We start from the raw sequence: 19342 nt of genomic DNA, 5'->3' as shown, positions 1-19342 counted from the left end.
GGTTTGGCGGCGGCAGCGGCGGCGGCGGCGCTCGGAGACCGAGGATGCGGCGCCGGCTTTTGGAGTCCGGGGCTGCGGCCGCCGCCCGCGAATAGGAGGCGGCGCGCGGCGCGGGCGGTGCTCAGGGTGGGGGAGCGGGGAGCGGGGTGGGGGGGGCGGCGCGGCGAGGAGGCGGCGGCAGGAGCCCGCGCCCGGCCCGGCGCCCGCCCGCCCCGCGCTGCTTCGCGGCGCCTTTTCTGCACCCGCCGCTCCGCGGAGCGGGAGCCTCGGCCCCTCCGCGCCGCTGCCGCGAGCTGCCCCGCGCCCGGCCAGGCCCCCGCCTTAGGGATGGCAAACTTGCGCCCCGTGGCTGCCTCCGCCAGCGCCGGCCCCCGCTCCTGCTGCTGACGGCGCCCAGGTGAGTGCTCGGTCCCAGACCTAGACGCGGCCCCGCACTGAGCCCTCCCGGCGCGGTCCCGAGTTTCCGCACCGGCCCGGACTCGGGGCGCTCCCCTGCCCCATCTCTGTTGAATCCTCCCCCTCCCGAACTGAGTTCTTTCTGCATCTACCCACTCCCATCTCTTTGGGAACTTCCAAGCCTGGGGCCGAGGCCCCTTTCATCTCTGGTAAGTCCCTTTTCCACCCTCTTCCCCTTACCCATTTCTGCTAAAGCCCTCCCCCACAATCCTGACCCAAACCTTACCCCCATTGCTGTCTGGAGTCCCTTCCTATCTTAGCCTGGATCCTGGCAGTGCGCCCCCCACCTTGATTAGAGCCCCTTTCTCCAACCTGCAGCTCGACTGTGTATTCCCCCTTAATTGCCCCTCCTCGTCTGGATGCCGGACCCTGCTCCTCCCCTCCACTTCATCTCTGCCCAGAGTCCTTCCTATTCCCATCCATGTCTGCCCATAGTTACTGCCTTTCCCCGCGCCAGTACCCCGACCATGCTTCCCTTCTTATTTCTGTCCCGATGCCTCCTCCCCCATATCTGCCTGGAGTCTCTCTATCCCTCGCCAGTCTCTGCTGCAGGTCTCCTCCTCCTCAGCCTGGACTTGGGGCCGTGTACCCCATGTCTGCTTCGAGCCCCCTCCTCCCCGGCCGGAATCTCGACTGGCCCTGCATCCCTGGCTCCCGTGTCCATCTTTGGTCGGAGTCTGTCCATCCCCCATTCTTCTCTTCCCACCCCTGGGGCATAGAGCCGGGCACCAAACGCACCCTCCCGCAGCCCCGGGGACTGGCATGATGGGGTGGGGGCCGGGGGGTTGTAGGTTGTGAAGTTGGCGGCCACTCCCGCAGTCAGCTCGGTCCGAGGGAAGTCCTCTGCGCCGCGGCCGGTGCAGAGCGGGTGAAGGGTCTGGTGCCCGCGGGGGGAGGGGCTCCCGGGCCAGAGATACTGTCCGCCTGCCCGCCTCGCCAGCTGCCGGCCGGGCCCCTGGGCGTTCTCTGGCGCCCCCTGCCCGCAGTCCTGGACCCGCCGCCCCTTTTCCTTCCGCGGGCAGCCCCAGGTTTCCGCAGCCGGAGCAGCAGTGGTGGCTGCGGGACTGGCTCTGGGAAGTCCCTGGGGAAGAAGAGGTTGGCGGGCAAGGCCGGGTGCCCCCTTGTGCTAGCCGTGTGGGAACAGTTCTGGTTGTCAGATCCTCTGCTCTGGGGATGGGGTGGGGTGAGGTGGGGTGGGGTGGGGTAGAAGGCTCATCCCAGCAGGAATTCAGGAGCCCTTTGAGCTAGCAGGGACAGACCAGCAGGACTGGGCGCTGGATTTGAGATGGTCTGGATGGGCTCTTTTGGGCTTGGGCAGGTGTCCCCAGGGAGCCTCTTTCTACCCCAAGGCAGTCCCCACTAGGTGGTGGGAGGGGGCAAAGGTGTTTGGGCGTGGCAAAGGCGGTGGGGGAAGTCCACCTGGCCCTAAGAGCAGTCACCTGGGGACTGTCGCCCTGCTGCCATAGGGGTCAGTGGGGACTCTGGATGGATTATGCCTTGATGATGGTGGTGGTGAGGCTTGAGGGAGGGTCTTCCCTGGACTGAGATTGACAGACCCCCCCCTTCTTCTCTGCTTTCTCTTCTTGCCTCTTCTATCCCCCTTCCGCCATCACTCTTGAGAAAGGGAGAGGTCTAGCCTGGGGTGTGTGTGTGTGTGTGTGTGTGTGTGTGTGTTAGGCATTTCTGTAACCCCAAGTAAAGTCTCAGCCCTCTTCTCTCCCTCCCAACACCCAGGTAATGGAACTGAGTAAGTAGATAGTAAGTCAGCTTTTGACCAGATGACCTGGGTTCAAAAAGCTTTGTGACCTGGGCAGGCTGTGTAACATTTCTGAGCCTCAGGTGGCCCTCTATAAAATGGGTCAGTGATAAATGCCTCATAGAGTTGCTGGGAGAATGAAATTAGATTGTATAGAATGTCTGGCACCTAGTAATGCTCAACAACGATTGGTTTATTGGGCCGTCTTCAAGAGCAAGGTCAGGCACCTCTCCACACCATTCCTATTCCCAGAGGAAAAGTGCAGAACAGGTTCTAGTGACTTCACTCTAACCCCCAGGATCATAAAGCCAGAAACCACCCAGCTCCCAGAGAGGGTCCAGGGAGCCTGTGACTGTCAGCCTCTCCCCTCCCTCACCCATCCTTCACCATCCCATTGCACTGCTCTGGGATCAGCTCTGGCCACAGGCTCATCAGTGAAAGCCAGGCCAAGGCTTCTGAGGTTCTGGTTCAAGTGGTTCTGGTTCAAGTGTAGGGTCTGGGGAGGTAGGATAAATGCAAGGAAGAGACCCAAGACAAGGTCTCCAAAGGTAGGCTTGCTTGTTAGGGGGGGGGGGGGGCACGTGGGAAATCAGCTACAGAAGAGTACATGGTGCACAGAGGAACCTCTTACCTCTCCCCAGGGGGTCAGATGCCATCAGGAACTTTCCAGGACAGTTAATGCTCCAGTTCAGAGTTAGGGGGCGACCCGGCCTGAGGACCCCTAGAGTTCGAAGAAACCTGGCTTTGCCGGCAGGAAGGGCGGGTGAGGGGGAGAGAGAACGCTCGAATCCGTGGCGTTTGGCTGCTGGAAGCCCTCCGGGCAGTGTGGTTGGGTCTGGGTCCCACCGGGGAGTAGCAGCCTCCCAGCCTCCAATCCGCCCGGGCAGCCCTGACATTGGGGAACAAAAGCTTTCGGTTCCTGTAGCAACGGTGGCTCCAGCTGCTGCAAAGTTCCGGGGAGGCGGGCGGAGGGCGGCTGAGTCACCGCCCCCTCCCCCCCACCCCGCCGCCCTCGCGGCCCCCCCCCCCCAGAAGTGTCGTGCGGAAGGGCCCCTCCCCCAGCCGAAAGACCCCAGAGCTAGAGGAGGAGTGGCCCTCTTTGCCCTGTGGAGAAGGCGGCGCTGCACTCGGAGAGCCCCCTCCCCTCGGTCCTGCCCACCAGCTCCAGAAACTGGATGGAGGTGTGTGCCTTCCTGGGTATCAGAGCTCCGGGAGACCCCCCAGGGTCTTAAGGACCCTGCCACCCGGCCGGTGCATGGGCAGGGGACCCGAAGGCTCTGAGTGGGGGGTCCCCGCCCGCGTGTCGGCCTGGGCTCGGCCCCGCAGCGAGTGCCTGGGAGGCGAGGGTGAGTGACGGGCCGGCGAATTGGAGCTGCCAGGTGGATAAACGCGACCGATGCGCGCACCGCCGCGCCCCCTCCCCCACCGCCGCCCCTCCCCCGCCCGGGGCCCGGCCTCCCGGCGCTCGGCTGCCCAGCATTGCTGCTCTCAGCCCGCAGGGCGCAAGGGGGTCGATCCTGGGGATCCCAGAGTCCCAGCCCTTGCCCTGAGGTGCCCCCCGCCTCCAGTCTTGTCCCTGCCAGCTGCTGCGAAAAAGCCTCCGATTCCCTCTTGGGTACAGAAGGGGAAGCCCGAGGCCGGCGGCCTATCGGGTTGGGGAGGAACAGGGTCTCAGTGTGCTTGGGCAGAGGGTGGGATTCTCTGCTGATGGGCGACAGGCATGTGGTGGAAGTAGCCCAAGGGGGTAGCCCAAGTCTCCCAAGGGAGACTGACATTATGCCAACTGGCAGCTCACCCATCTCAGCCCACTGAAGTCCTGAGTGAGGGAGGAGGACTTCTGATTATCCTCTCCATTAACCTCCTGACCCAGGAAGTTCTTCCTCAGAGCTGAGCGCCATACCTGTCCTCTACAGCTCTTAGGCACGTTTGTGATCGTGCTGGACTTGGAGGTGGCAAAGTCATTTCCGTGTTTCAGCCCAAAGGGCCTTCCCAGAGATAGTGGTGGACCTCAGTAGGGAATCAGGGAGTTTGTGAGATTCTCAGAAGGAGGGAAGAAGGGGGGGCGCCTGGGTGTCTTAGTTGTAGGGCATCTGCCTTTGGCTGGAGTCCTGATCCCGGGGTCCTGAGTCCTGATCCCGGGGTCCTGGGATCGAGCCCCATGTTGGGCTCCTGGCTCTGTGGGAAGCCTGCTTCTCCTCCTCCCACTCCCTCTGCTTGTGTTCCCTCTCTTGCTGTGTCTCTATCAAATAAATAAATAAAATCTTAAAAAAAAAAAAAAAAGAAAAAGAAAGAAGGAGGGAAGAAGGGGAAGTGAGCACGTGAGTCCTCAGCCTGGGCCAGACTTGGTGCTAGGAACTCACCGGGAGGCTGAATGAGAAAGGTGGCCCAGTCCTGAGGGCAGGGATCATGGTCTCCATTCCACAGAGGGGGAAACTGAGGCTCAGGGAGGGTGATCATGGCCCATAACCACCCGGGCTGCCTGTGACGTAAGGATTCTTCTAGGTCCCCTCCCAGGAGAGGCTCTCTCTGACTTAGCTTGGAATTGGGCTTTTTGCCTTTTTTTTAAATGGGTGGTGAATGATGTTAAAATAAAGGGCCCCCAGAGGTCTTATGTCACTGCAGGAACCACGAGGGTCATAGAGACCCCAGGTGAAATTTGTTTGAAGGAGACCGAGCGGAGGAGGGGGCTTAGGCAGGATTTCAAGGTGGCTCAGTTGTGCAGAAGCTGGGCTGCACCTCGGAGGGTCTAAACCTAGGACTTCTTGATGGGTCAGGGCTATGGAGGAGGGAGTGGCTGAGGCCCAGGAGGCAGGGTTGGGGGGCGGGGTCTGAGCCCCCAGCTTCAGGAACTGCACACAAAGGAAGGAGCTACAAGTCAGATCCTGCCTGGCACTTAGCTGTCATGTGCTAAAGCCTCAAAGAACCAGCTACCTGGATGTGTTCACGTGAGCAGAGTACATTTGCCTCTCTGTGCAAGTGTTTAAGTGGTTGGCTCTTTAGGCCTTGTACATGTGGGTGCTTGTACCCTAGTGTGCGTGTGAATTTACAGTGGCTTCACTGATCTGTATGCGTGTTTGTGTGCATGTGTATCTGTTCACATGCAGAATGCCTGTGAACACCTGTCTTTTTTCATTAGTCTGTGCATATGTGCCTTGGTGCACACGGCAAAGCAATGTTCAAGCTTGTGTGTGCGTGCATGTGCATGTGTGTGTGTGTAGATTCCCTACCCTGCTTTAAGTGGGGGAGGCGAGGCCAGTTATAATGAGCCCCCACCTCCCCTCTGCTGAGCTGCAGCTATGGCCTGAATTTTGCAGCCTGCTTAAAAATAATTGGGGGCAGCGGGGGGGGGGGATCGGATGTCACTCATCATCAGCTCCTGGCTTTGCTGGTGCTGCAGCGGGCGGGGCGGGCTGCACCGTTTGGGACAGGCATGATGTGGGGCAGGGATGGCAGGGCTCCTGCGTCCCTTTGTCAGTTCTGGCGGGAGGAGTGGAGATGCAGCCTGTTCTGACTTATGCTGAATAACTCCACCCGGGTCTCTGGAAGAGGGTGGGGTGGCTCCTCCCCAGTAAATGAGCCTGCCTGATCTGGTCCCCTCCACTCCCCCCCTCCCATGACTGGGGAGGGGCAGGTGCGGGATCTGGGGCAGTGAGGCGTTCCTTGGATGCTGCACAGGGATTGGAATTCTAGGGTGCTAATTCCTGCCCGCCCACCCCAGCCCTGCCCGCCTCTGTTGAGGCTCCCAAAAAGCCAAGGGGAAATCTGTGCCTGAGGAGCCTCCGGGTCTTGGGGGAACATCTGGCCACACCTGTGAATTATCCTCTGTTTGTGACTCAAGCTCCCAGAGCTAATGGGTTGTCCTTCGGGCCTGAAGCCTGGGCAAGGAAGGGGATGGAGCAAGAGGTTGTTGGTGGACCAGAGGGAACGGCAGGCCGGAGGCTTCAGGTCCGGGCTTCTAGTCCCAGCTGGATCTCTCTTGTGTGATCTTGAGCAGGTCACCGCCCCTTTTGGAGCTCATCTTTTCTCCTCTAATGTGGAGCAACCAGGCTCTAGGGGCCCATCCAGTGCTGTGAGCTATGCTGCTGGCACGGAGGAGGGAGGCAGCGTGGATCACCTCGGGAGCAGGGCTGGAAGCAGGACTGAGCCAGCCTAGGTGCCAGACTCTGTTTTCTGGACAGCTAGGGTGGAGGCTGGGTGGGCTGTGGGCAGTGGCTCTGGCCTGGCCTGGGGGGGTGGGAGGGTACCTGCAGGCGCCCTGCCTACCAGCTTTTGTCCACTTGGGCCTGGCCACCCTGCGTATCTGTCAGGGTGTGGCCTAGGTCCTGGTTGCCTGCCCACACCAGGAGTACATTCCACACCTGCTGGGCATTCAGCTCCATGCAGCACTTGGCTGGGAGGGAGAAATCGGTGAACTGTTGTCTCCACTCCTAGGAGATTGAAGACTCCTTGAGATGAAGGAGCTAGCCTTGGGGAGACAGCAGGGGATAGAGGTGATGACCGGGGCTATGGACTCACAGGCAAGGGCTATAGGAGCTGCAAGCTGGGAGATGGCTTCGTGGTCTCACTGGGAGTAGCGGCCCTGAGCCAGGCCTGGGAAGATAACCCCATGGCAGGAAGGGAAGAAAGGGTAAGGGGAAGAGTGCACCCATTTTGCAGATGCCTCCCCCCATTGTTTCCACCCCATAGGAAACCTACCCCATAGGTACTCATGACATTCATCCTTGCCATGATCCCCTCCATGGACGTGGCTCAGGTTGTGCGCAGCCCCTGGCTTGCCAGTAACTCCTCCCCTTTCCCCACCCACTCAGTAAAGCAAGTGAGAATGACATTGTTCCGGGAATAACCTTGAATTGCTCTGATTTATAAAAAAACAAATTGTTGTGAAACATTGCTCCTTTGACAGTTGCCACTGGATTATGCGTGATACGCCTCACAGCTGATCACGATACACTGCGACTGAGAGCAAGGGTTCTGGAGAGTTCTGGTTGGGTGGCGGGGATGGGGCTAGATCCAAGAGTCAGGCCAGGTGCCTGTGGCTGGTGGGACTGACCGGACTGACTGAGGAATCACAGGGTGACAGAGACAACAGAGACAATCACAGAGACAACAACTGATGCGTTTTCTTAAGGACTGCCAGAGTCAGGCACTCTCCCAAAATGCTTTCATTTTACAGGTAAGGTGACTGAGGCTCCACGCAATGGAGTCCCCCCCATCTAAGACCACACAGGTGGACGTGGGTGACTTCAGAGTCCTCACCAGGAGGCCCCCTCCTGGCAGTGAGCCACAGGAGACTGAGAGCACATGCTGTCCGTGCCTGGGACCGCTGACCACCGTCTCTCTCCACAGGGCAAGGGACATAGGATGACCCCAGCCTGTCCCCTCTTACTATCTGTGATTCTGTCCCTGCGCCTGGCCGCCGCCTTCGACCCTGCCCCCAGCGCCTGCTCTGCTCTGGCCTCGGGCGTGCTCTACGGGGCCTTCTCACTGCAGGACCTCTTCCCCACCATCGCCTCGGGCTGCTCCTGGACCCTGGAGAACCCCGACCCCACCAAGTACTCCCTCTACCTGCGCTTCAACCGCCAGGAGCAGGTGTGCGCTCACTTCGCCCCCCGTCTGCTGCCCCTGGACCACTATCTGGTCAACTTCACCTGCCTGCGGCCTAGCCCTGAGGAGGCGGCTGCAGGGGCCCGGACCGAGGCTGAGGCAGAGGCAGAGGAGGGGCGGCCAGAGGAGGAAGAGGAGGCGGCAGCGGGGCTGGAGCTGTGCGGCGGCTCGGGCCCCTTCACCTTCCTGCACTTCGACAAGAACTTCGTGCAGCTGTGCCTGTCAGCAGAGCCCTCGGAGGCCCCACGTCTGCTAGCGCCTGCCGCCCTGGCCTTCCGCTTCGTCGAGGTCTTGCTCATCAACAACAACAACTCCAGCCAGTTCACCTGCGGTGTCCTCTGCCGCTGGAGCGAGGAGTGTGGCCGCGCGGCCGGCCGGGCCTGTGGCTTTGCCCAGCCCGGCTGCAGCTGCCCTGGGGAGGCGGGGGCTGCTCCCGCCACCACCACCACGCCTCCAGGCCCTCCTGCTGCCCACACTCTGTCCAATGCCCTGGTGCCCGGGGGCCCGGCCCCACCCGCTGAGGCCGATTTGCATTCAGGGAGCAGCAATGACCTGTTTACCACCGAGATGAGATATGGTGAGTCTGAGCAGGGCCCTGGTGGGGTGGGTGTGTCAAGGCGGCTCAGGGGGCTCTCTGGTGCCTATCTGGACAGATCTCCCAGGCCATTCGTGTGGTCCTTCTCCCTCGTCCCCTCTGTGTCCGGCCTTGTTCCAATGTTGGGGTCCCTGAAATGAATTTGGGTTAGACCTTGTTCTCAAAGAGGTTCCAGTCTGGGCAGGGTGAATGGGGGGGCAGAGATCGGCCAGTGTGGTGTGGTGAATCTGGGGAGAGGACTCTCCACACTGGGCAATCAAGGAAGGCTTCCTGAAGGAAGTGATACAGGAGCAGAGATCTGAAGGACGAGTGAAAGCCAGCCAAGCCAAAGAAGCGGTGAGGGCATTCCAGGCAGAGGGAGCGGTGCGAACAAAGGCACCAAGCTGAGCTTGAGCATGGCAGGTTCTGGCACTGCAAGTTGACAAGTTTGCCTGGAGGCTGGAGAGTCAGCAGGGAGCAGGGACGTGTTCCTGTCCATAGGGGTCAGTGATTTTTGGCAGTGGCCCCAGGGTCAGGGCAGAGGGAGGTGCAGAAGAATGTGCCTGGGTGAAGAGGCCCGGTCTTCGAGGCTGCCTTGGAGGGCTGGACTGGCTCAGCTCCCAGCATCCCCTCTCTCCCCCTCTGGGCCCATGTCTTCTGGGACCGAGGCTGCCAGCTGCTAGAGCTTCCTGCTGACTGGGCAAAAGCTCTTCGAGCCCTCGAGTCCTGGCGGCTCCTGCTCCCACCGCAGCTCCCTCAGCACAGCCACCTTCAGCCCACCCTCCTTCCTGCAGCTTCAAGGACCCCCAGCCCCTCGTCTGGATCCCAGGGGGCCTGGCAGGGAGTGGGGTGGGAGGAAGGCAGATTGGGATCCGGTCCCCAGCTCTGGTACTAAGAGGGAGTTCCCTCCCTCTCCGGGCCTCGGTTTCCCCATTTGGGGTAACAGGTCCTGGCCTACCAGTATGAGGATGTCATGCAGGGCTGGAAGTCAGAAGAAGCATCTAGATCTGCCTGCGAGTATTTACAGGGAGGCAAGGGGTCTTGTGTGAGGGCCACTAGGAATGTTGGAGTATGACCTGTCCCCACCCCTACTTTGGAGGCCAGAGCCCTGGAGTTGGGCACCACCTTAGACCGTCCCCTTCAGTGGATCCCATTTTTTGGCATCAGTTTCTTCATCTGTAAAATGGGGAGATATCTCTCTATTAGAGGGGCTAGTTATTGTGACCGTGGCCTCTCCCAATGCAGTGGGGGGGGGGCTCCTCAGCCTCCCCCAGGAGACATCTGGCACCATGCCTATCCATGGCAAGTGCCCAGTGGCCTTTCTCTGGCCTCTCCCCCTGGCCAGCTTGGCCTTTAACATTGGTCGATGAAGCCGTCCGAGTGACAGCCAGGCCGTGGGCAGGTTACGGGCCCTGGAGGCCGGCCTGGGATTTAGTGCCTGCAGGAAGAAATTGAATTTCGCTTCTTTGTCGAACATCGGCGGAGAGTGCCAGGCGTATATCAGGAGGTTTATGGCTCTTCCTGCCTGGCGGTCACTGCCTAGGACTCTGTGGGGGCCTCCCCCATCATGCTCAGCAGAGGGCAGGCTCTTTTGTCTGGATCTCCCTGTGGTCCATTGGCCCAGGGGTCCGCAGTGGACAGAGCAAGGCTCTCCCCTCATGGGCTAGCAGCATCTGGGCAGGCTGCCATGTGGAGCCCGGAGCCAGGAGCAGCCAGCTGGGGTGGGGGAAGCCGGAAGCAGGAGTTGGTTGATAGTTGGGGTGTCTTTGGGGGTCAGAGAGGGCTGCTTATGGGAAGGCCACCGTGGTTGCCATCATCATCACAGCCTCTGCAGGGGCCTCTGGGACTGGGGATGCGTGGAGATTGGATGCTCCCTGTCCCTGGGCACGAGGCCTGGTATCATCTCTGAGCTCTGAGCCTCAGGCTCCCAGCTGTTCTACGCCTGACCTCAGCTCATGCTCCTTGTCCTGCTTGGCCTGTTTTCAGGATGATCCTTGGGTTGCCTGCAGGGAGGGCCCTTGGGGGGAGTTTCCAGGGCTGAGGTGGCGTCTGTCTTCCTAAGTGGGCTGGCACAGGACACTGCTGCCCAGACTTCCTTCCTCTCCTCGGCAGGCAGGCAGGAGACTTTCCCTCTCTGCCATCTCCTCCCTTCTGCTCAATCTCTTTGGGGCAAGAGACAATGGACATATGGCTTGGTTTGTTCCATGTGGCAGGGGGCGTCGGAGGGCCAGGACATCATCAGGGCTCAGGGCACTTTGGCCTGGTGGTAGCACCACCCCTTCCCCACCGGGCCAGCTGGACACACGTACCAGCCCGGGGAGAACCGGCTCGCACGTGGAACTGCCAGATTTGAGGACAAGATTGGTGGGGATGGTGGCGAGCAGGGAGAGTAAGACCCTTGGCCTGGCCCCTCTGCCAAGTACTGCAGCAGGGGAGCAGTGCTCCCCTTCCCTGGGAGACCCTGAGTGGAATGCATGGCAAGGCCAAGTAGAGTGGGGCAGGGGCGCTGGTGGGCAGCGCTGGAGCGGAGTGCCGGGGCCCGCCTCAGAGTTGAGTGCACTTGACAAGAGGGTACAGGCGCCTGTTAATTTCACGCAAACTGCCTTTGATAGATCTCTTGTTATTTTTGGTGAGTTGAGCCATAAATTTGTGCCATCTTGCTGCCGCAATCTGTTAAGTGGGGAGAGAGGAAGAAAGGGAAGGCAGGCAGGAAGGAGCTCAGCGGATGCCGGCTGAGGCCGGGGCAGGAATCGGGGGCGGGGTTGGGGTGTGGAAGAGAGAGCTGCCACCCTGCAGTTCCTGCCCGCAGACCCTCGTGACCTGAGGAGGCACAGGCCAGTGGGGAGGGCTGTGTGGAGTGATACCCGGGAGAAGATGTCTTTCCCTCTGGCAGCCCTCCCCCTCCTTTCTCACACACTCTGCCCTCCCCAGAGCCACTGTTCCATCCTTGGCTGGTTACCACTCACCCACCTTCCCATCATCCTGGCTCCATTCCTGCAGCAAAAGTTCACATCCCCACTCTGCCATTTCTGCAGGGTGGCTTGGACAAGGGGCTGCCCCTGGGGGCCTCAGGACCTCTCGTCCTCTGTGCATTGCTTCCCTAATCCAACCCCCTGACTCCCTGTCGCGTCCTAGACTCTTGAATCTGGCATTCTGGCCCCACCCCAGACCCCACTGTCCCCTGCTATTCCGCCTTTCCTCTGATTCTATCCTGCTCTTGACTGGGGCTCCTCACTGGCCCCTGAGTCCCTGCTTGCTGGACTCCCCACCTGTGCTTGGGCTGTTTCCTAGAATGCCCCTTGCCCTCAGTTATCCAGATCTTCCTCATTCTTCCCAAAGCTGCTCAAGCCCTGTTTCTTCTGGGAAGCTACTTCTACCTGCCCAACCCAGCCCTCGATTGTTTCTTTCTCCTCCCGGTGCTCCACGCCCTGCTGTCCTCTTTTGGCCAGGCTCGTTTGGTGGCAGGAAACGCAGCCTTCATTGCTTGTTTGGGGCTCAGACACTGGGGAGGCTGGGCCTCTCTCAGGGCAGGAGCGGGAAGGCAGGGAGACCTAGAGAAGGTCCTTCCAGTCCCGACCCATGCCGCTGGAGCTCTGTGTGCTCCGTTACAGGATGGTGGGGGACAGATTCCTGAGACATCTCAGCAGGGATCGAGTCCCAGCCTGTCCAACACTCACATCTTCATGTCTTTATCATATCAGAGTGGAGTGTGTGCCAGGCCTCGGGGCATCTCTGAGTGGATGAGATCCGAGATGAGCCAGACATACCTGCCCTCTGATGGGGGAGAGCCACCACTAGGGGACAGCAATCACAGGCTGAAGTCGCCCAGTCCCCCGTTCAGTTCCCAACCCCAACAAGCTGTGTGACTATGGGCCAGTTTCTTCACCTTCACTTTACCACCTGTAAAATGGGGCTAGTAGAGCCTATTCACGGAGTAACAGTGAAGATCAAGCAAGAGACTATGGGTCAGTGCTTAGCCCAGTGTCTCACACATGGTAAATCCCTAGTAAATCGCCGCTTGGTGTCCTAATTTAGTTCAGTAGGTGTGATGTACATGGACCAGAGGTCAAGGGAGGAGAAAGAGTGAGGGATTCAACCACAAAGTGGGGGGAAGGCAGTCTAGAGAAGGTGATTTGGAGTTGGGTTTTGAGGACTGAATAGGAATCCACTAGCCCGTGAAATTTTTTTTTAATTGAATCACTTTTAAAATAAATGTATTAGGAAGAAATTTCACATCATAACCAGAAAGGGAGTATCAGTTATTTGAAGGAGAAGATAACGGAAGAGACAACCGTAGTGAAAACAAAGCGACGATAGTAAATTCTAACTAGCTGCTTGTCTTTCCTCTCGATTTGTTAGAAAGAGAAATGAGCACGTGCTGGGGACTTTTATCTTGTGTGCGTTTGGAAGGATTAAAAGTAAAGCAACCCTATAATTTATTATTTAACTGGGACATTTCTGAGGTTTTAAAGTAGGGGAAGGGGTCCTATTCCTGGCATCAGGGCAGGCACAAAATACACCACCCCAGGCAGATTGGTAGGAAGTCACCCTAATTAAAAGAGACCCGGAAGGGGGAACTGCCTTAGTCCACGATCTAGCGTTGTTTAATGGAACATTTGCGAGCCACCCCAAGTCATTTCCTACTGCATGCTTTGGGGCAGCTCTGCAGGAGGAAGCAGCCCATGCGAGAACGTGGAGGGGTGGGCATGTGGGTCCTGGGGCCTAGTAGACTGGCGCTACTGGGCAGTAGCCTTGGAGGTATGGGAGATGGGGGCCAGGCTCTGACTGCCATCCCCAGACCCTGGGACCCTGCCCCGACTGGCCGAGGGTGGTAAGGCAGCAAGAAGTTGGGTGTCATGGGGGAGGCCAGGAGGATGGATGAGGCTGGATGAGTCAGATGTGGTCCCTGCTCTCCAGGAGCCGCTGGCCACGTGGGGGAGGTGGCAGTGCCCCAGCTTGCTCTGGTGAGAGGCTGGGCAGACAGGCCCACAGCTCGGGGGAGGGAGTCATCGGCGGGGAGCTGGCATTGTGGCTGGGCATCTGCTCTCATGGGGATACCCAGTTGAATTGGACTGCAGAGGAAGAGCTTGGGGCTCTCAAAGCCATCTTCCAGTGCAACCTCCCTGCAGGGCTGGGAGGCACTGCTGGTGGTGGGAAGCCATGGAGGGACATGACAGAGCCCTGTTTCAAGGGGATCTGTTGGTGCCTACTCAGGGACCCAGGGCCAGCCTCAGGGAGGATGTAGAGAGCCCTGAGAGGGAGGACCGCTTTGTAAATCGCACTGCTCTCCCCGTGGAAGTGATGATTATCGTGGTTATTTTTAACACATTCATGACAAAGGAGGCTGAGGGGGCTGCACTGTGTGGGGTTTGGGGGCAGGGTCTGCAGAGCATGGGGGGAGCAGGTGTCTGCAGTCCTGCTCATGTGGCAGAGAGCCTGCACCCACCCTGCCTGCCAGCACCAGGGGGGAAACAAGAGCTGCTCCTGTATCACTGGGCTGGGGGAACACTCAGAGATATCTGGCCTGGGTTTCCCGAAGGCCTGTCTTCTGTTGAGTGGCTCAGAGCTAGGCCCTCAATGCGAGAGGAGCGAGGGAGATTGAGACCCTCCTGTAGAGCTCACAAGAGGCACAAGTCCAGGATACTCACAGCTGCAGGGGGCACCAATCTAGGGTCTCAGCCACAGAAGGGACTAGGGTAGCCAACCTCCTGTGTAGTCAACCTAGGAAGGCTTCCTGGAGGAGGCAGCATTTAACATGTAGAAAATGTTGGCAGATTGAGGTGGAGAGGCATCCCAAGGGGAGGAAACACCAATCGCAGAGAGGAAAGCATGTGGATGACAAGAAGGTGGCACTCCTTTTCCATGTAGCTCATGGAAAGGGCAGGCAGTCCATCTCTCTCTCTCTCTCTCTTTTTATTTTTTTAAAAGATTTTATTTATTTTTTGACAGAGATCACAAGAAGGCAGAGAGGCAGGTGTGGGGTGGGGGAAAGCAGGCTCCCTGCTGAGCAGAGAGGGGAATGCAGGGCTCCATCCCAGGACGCTGGGATCATGATCTGAGCCTAAGGCAGAGGCTTTAACCCACTGAGCCACCCAGGCAGTCCATATTTCTTGTTTCTTTTAATTCTGAACTGTGATAGGATGTATCATTTCAATTTTCAGTCGAAGATGTTTAAGCTCAGAGAAGTGAGGCAACTTGCCCAAGGGCACACAGCAAGCCTCTGGGGTGAATTTGGGAATCAAATCTGCATCTGTCGATCTGGCTCTTAAAGCTGTGTCCTTCACACTGGCCCACATGACCTTGCAGTGTGCTTGGCTGCCTGGTGGGGAGAGGAAAATAGGACTGGGCAGGTCAGCAGGGGCCAGCATGTGCCGGGCCCCGAGGTTTACGCTGGTAGCAGTACAGAGCCACAGAAGATTCCTTAGCGGTGGGGGTGGTTTGAGCTGGGCTCCCAGAGGATCACTTTGGAGGCTACAGAAGAGAATCAGGCTCGAAGGTGGGGAGTGGATGTGCAAAGGAACAATTAGAAGGTGGTGTGAAGACTGGATCACAGTAGCAAGTGTGAGGGCTTTGGGGAGCGAGCAGGTGGACAGAAGTGACTCGAGGTCCCTTGGGAATTAAGAAAGGCATCTCTGAAGAGGTCCCAGTTGGACTTCATTGTGTTAGAACCAGCATGGTTCAGAAGAAAGAGCGTAGCTGCCGGAGGAGTCAGGCGGGCCTGGGTTCGAATGGCACTCAGGCTCTCTGTGGCATGGGACCTCAGAGCCGCGGTCCCGGTCAATAACATGGGAGAACCCACGCTCGTGAGCATGAGATGAGGCGAGGGTCCACAGGTGCACAGCGACTGGCCGGGAGGGGTTGTGTAGTAAACGTTGCCTCATTCAGAACCAAACACAACAGTTAAGAGCCCATCAGGGGTTGAGTAGGGATGTGGGTTCTGGGCAGTAGGTCCCTCCTGCCCAGGGCGGGCTCCTGGATGACAAAGCCCACAGATTGCAGGACTGTGAGCATCTGAGCCCCGGATCCTCCAAGCTCGTGCTGCTCCATGGACGAGACACTTGGGAGTTCCGGGAGGGCACTCATACCTCCTCCTGGACCCCTTCTTGTGCTGTTGGCTCAGCGGCCTCTTAGATTCCCCCAGTGGTGGGCCCCGAGCCGGCTGGGCCTGCCCACGGTATAGGCTGAGTAAACGCGGTTTGGGTAGTGACTTCTCTGGTCTTACCTGTGTTCCTCCCCTTCCGGTTAGAACTGCCTCTCACCTGTGGGGACATGAATTGCTGGCTTCCCTTCGGAGGGAAGTGGGGTGGGGATGCAAGGGAGGGCAATCCACGTAGGCCCCATGGCCTTGGGGTTGTCCCCTCCCTTCTCTGGTCCAGCGCAGGAGGCCACAAGAGGGACTCAAGAGCTGGGCCTGGGACATGTTCTGATTGTCAAATCGGGTGCATTCTAGAAACCACCACTGTCACCTCTGGTTCTTTCTTGGGGCTGGCCAGCAAAGGGTTGGTGCCCGGTTTGTAGAGGCCGTGGAGACCCTGGACAGTGGTGGGGGTCCACAGCAAGCGGGTCAGACAGCTCTCTCATCGCGTCCGGGTTTGCTGGCCCCAGAGGGATGGTCTAGACGCCAAAGCAGGAGCTGAATGAGGGGATTCTCAGCTGGATTGGTGATAGGGTGGGCAGCATCTGCAGTATTTACTAGGACATGGGTGTCAGGTTGGGGGCTGGTCTAAGCAGAGGAGTGCTGGGCGGGGCTGATACTCAAGGCTTACAAGGGACCATTTCCAGCGACCCCTGTGGGGTTGGGGGGAGAAGCTGGGAGCAGCGTGTTCATTAGTATGCTTCTGGGCCTGCTCTGGGGCCAGCGTGCACTGTGCTCGGGGAGACGGCTTCCATGACCTTCCTTCAAAGGGGTCCACAGGCGCAGGGAGGTTTGGATAGTTGGAAGGCGAAATCCTCCATGGGGACAGGGCCCACAGTGGAGGGTTCAGCTGACGCTGCCCAGGGCTGGGGGATGAGGAAGGCTTCACATATGAGAGGCCGCATGAGCTGGGTTTTGAATCTCAGGTAGGAGCTTTCGAGGTGAAAAGGTGGGAAACCAGCAGGTAGATATTTGAGAAGAAACGGTGGTCCGATTCTGGATGGGCTGAATTGGAGGATCCCTCCTCAGGAGACCTGTTCAGGAGGCAGGAGGCAACAGGGGAGCGAAGCCCAGCGTGGGGGTGCTGCAGGGGTGCCCTGGGAGCAGCCACTCAGAGGGGCTAAGTCAAACCTGGGGGGTGCAGTGGAAACCCGACAAAGCATGGCTGCCCCATGTGGGAAGCAGCAGGAAGACAGAGCGGTCAGGGAGACTAGGACGGACGGAGGCTGGACAGGTAGGAGAGAACCAGGAGAGTCGGGGAAGAGGGGAGTGTTCCCAGGCAGGAAGAGTCAATGGGGCCCCATGCTGGCATGGGGTCAAGTGGGACGAAGAGAGCGGCCATAGGACTGAGCAATAAGGAGGGCGCTGATGCCTTTGTCAGGAACAGTTTCAGCATAAAGATGTGGTCAGAAGCCAGACTGCGGTGGATTACCAGGCGAGGTGACATTTGCGCCAGCATGAGAGTGGCAGGTGAGAAACCAGAGTGCCAGCTGTGGAACACTTATGGATGGGGAGGAGGAATGGGGTGGGGGACAGTGGCTAGTAGAGGAAGGAGGGTTGAAGTGCGGCTCTCCCGGAATGGAGGTCCATTTGGGGGCTGCCGTGAGAAGCCCGCGCTGACCAAATGCTGAGCCAGAGGGTCACAGGTGGAGCCCTCCTGGACGGTGGGTGGGATGGGGTAGGAGCGGGGAATGCTGGGCCAGGCCAGGGTGGGGGGCTGGCCTTTGTAAGAGGGACTGCAGGGAATTTGGGAGTTGGAGGGGTAGGACAAAAAGTCAGGGCCCAGGGTTGGGAGAGGGGTTCCTAGGTCACAGCGCCTGCTTTCTCTGTAAAGGAACTCCTTGGAGAGAGCATGGGGGCAGAGATGAGCTCAAGGAGAGAGGTCAAGGTCTGGCACAGCTAAGGTGGGAAAGGGGAAGGCAGGGAGCTGGGGAGTGCTGCTGAGAAGCCCCAGGCGCCCGGGCGGATATGCAGCCCTGAATCTGTCCTGGTGCCAGTTGGCACAGCTGTGGATTTCTTCAGCAGCCTGGGGGTGGGCGTGGAGAAGGCGGCTTGTCACAAGGCTCCCGGGCTGGGGACTGGCTGAGCGGGTGTGGTGGAAGGGCTGGGTGAGGGAATTTGGGAGTGCGCAAGCATGGCACCGGCACCCTCTCTGTGGTCCCACTGGAGGCAGGGTGCAAAGTGAGGCTGGAGGGAGTCACAGATGCTGTTTGAAGGGAGGAGGCCCGGGGGCCGAAAGGGTGGCAAGCGAGGGTGCAGAAGAGAGGCAGGTCGTGAGGGGAGGGGAGATGGTAAAAATAAGCCAGATGGGTCCTGCCTTCTGGAGTGCTCACCCCATGCCAAGCAGGGTGCTAAAGGCTTCATGGCCCCCTCTCAGGGAGTCCTCAAGTCAGCCTTCAAGGGAGGCGGTATTCCGAGAACTGTTCTAAGGAGGTGAAAACAGAGTCAGAGAGGCAAAGACACTTGCCCAAGGTCACACAGCAAGTCAGGGCCATGCCGCAGTTGGGATCCAGGATTGTCTGACTCCAGAGTTGTCCTGGGGGCCCAGGTTTCTGAGCTGGTGGAGAAGTTTTGGGGAAGGTGTAGATAGAGTTCTGGTACTTGTGGCTGAAATGGAGGTAGGGGCCCCGGAGCTGATGAGACCAGAAGCTGGGCTGAGTGGCACTTCAAGGCCCCCTGCCCAGTGGGTTTGCTCAATGTGGCCCTCTTCCTGCCTGGTTGGATAGAGCTTTCTCTCAGACACAGAGCCTGGACTGGGCAGCAGGGGGCAGGAAGAGAATAGCCCTCCTGGGTTTCTTCAGACACCAGGCCTTCTTGGTGCTGACCTGGCTTTGGGATATAGAGGAGGGTCTGGGGCTGGGGCCAGCAGTACCTTCTAGTCCAGTGACAGCTTGGGCTGAGTCTTATCCCAAATGCTGCTCCTTCCTGCTCAGTAGCCTCTACAGGGGCTGGGTCTTGCCCCTCTGTGTTTGTGTCAGCCCCCATCCGCGCTGCCTAGCCTGTGGGAGAGGGCCTAGATGAGCTCATGTCTGAGCAGGAGGGGCCAGCTTTGCAGAATGGGAGCTCCCAGCCCCTCCTCCGGCTTCCAAGGCCTAGACCAGACACATAAATCAGGGTGGTCAGCTGAGAGCCTGGTGAGGCTGGGGCCGAGTTGGCAGCAGCCTCCAAGAGCACCTGCTGTTCTCCCAACTGCAGGGGAAGTGGGGAGGAGGGTTTACTGGGGGTTGTAGGCCCCTGCCTGAGGCCCTGGGGTCTTGGCGGAGCAGCATTCTGACCTGGGCCTACGGGTCCCAGTCCAGGGCCGCATGGGAGAATAATCCAAGCCTAACACTCAGCCCCTGGCTTGGTATGAATCATGTCCCAGGGACTGGTGGCGGTGGGGGTGGGGTGGTGGCGGTGGTCTGTTTGTCAGCCTGAGGACTCCGAGGGGAAACCACCTGGGCCTCAGGCTCCGTCAGCTGTGTGCTCTTAGACAAGTCATGTCCCTTCTCTGGTCCTCAGTGTCCTCATCTTTAAACAGAGACGGTGGTCCCTGCGTCCCGGAGGAGGATTGGGGGAGCTAGGTGTGGGTAGCACATGGTCCTGAAGCCTCCTGGAGCCTGTTGATGTGAGCAGCCACTCCTCTCCGGTCTCCCTCAGTCCAGCTGAGGCGAGAGGAGGTGTAAGGCTGTGGGCGAGTCCCGCGTGGCCTTCTGAGCTGCCTTGTCTGTTAAATGGTGGGGGGGCAGGGCAGGGGCCATGACTTGCATCGCCTGTTGTCGGTTCCAGACCCTCGGGCTGAGGGCAAGCCAGGCCACCCTCTTTGCGCCTCTCTGGC

At 59.2% G+C, this 19342-nt stretch overlaps 1 protein-coding gene across 10 annotated transcripts in view; it reads left to right on the top strand.

Annotated features, from left to right (window-relative positions):
• The first annotated feature begins 248 nt into the window (after positions 1-248).
• The window catches only part of ADGRB2 (adhesion G protein-coupled receptor B2), a 36593-nt gene continuing 17499 nt past the window's right edge, over positions 249-19342 (top strand). For 4 of the 10 annotated variants that reach the window (XM_059136992.1, XM_059136993.1, XM_059136990.1 and 1 more), the window contains exons 1-2: positions 259-397; positions 7559-8393. In XM_059136992.1, coding sequence (XP_058992975.1) covers positions 7574-8393 — 820 coding nt within the window. In that variant the 5' untranslated portion in view covers positions 259-397; positions 7559-7573. Of the gene's footprint in view, positions 398-7558; positions 8394-19342 lie in introns of all 10 variants that reach the window. The other 6 variants (XM_059136995.1, XM_059136991.1, XM_059136988.1 and 3 more) reach the window with 4 other exon arrangements.

This window comes from Mustela lutreola, chromosome 10 (assembly GCF_030435805.1).
Source record: "Mustela lutreola isolate mMusLut2 chromosome 10, mMusLut2.pri, whole genome shotgun sequence".
NCBI lineage: Eukaryota > Metazoa > Chordata > Mammalia > Carnivora > Mustelidae > Mustela > Mustela lutreola.
This window is presented reverse-complemented; position numbering and strand designations above follow the sequence as displayed.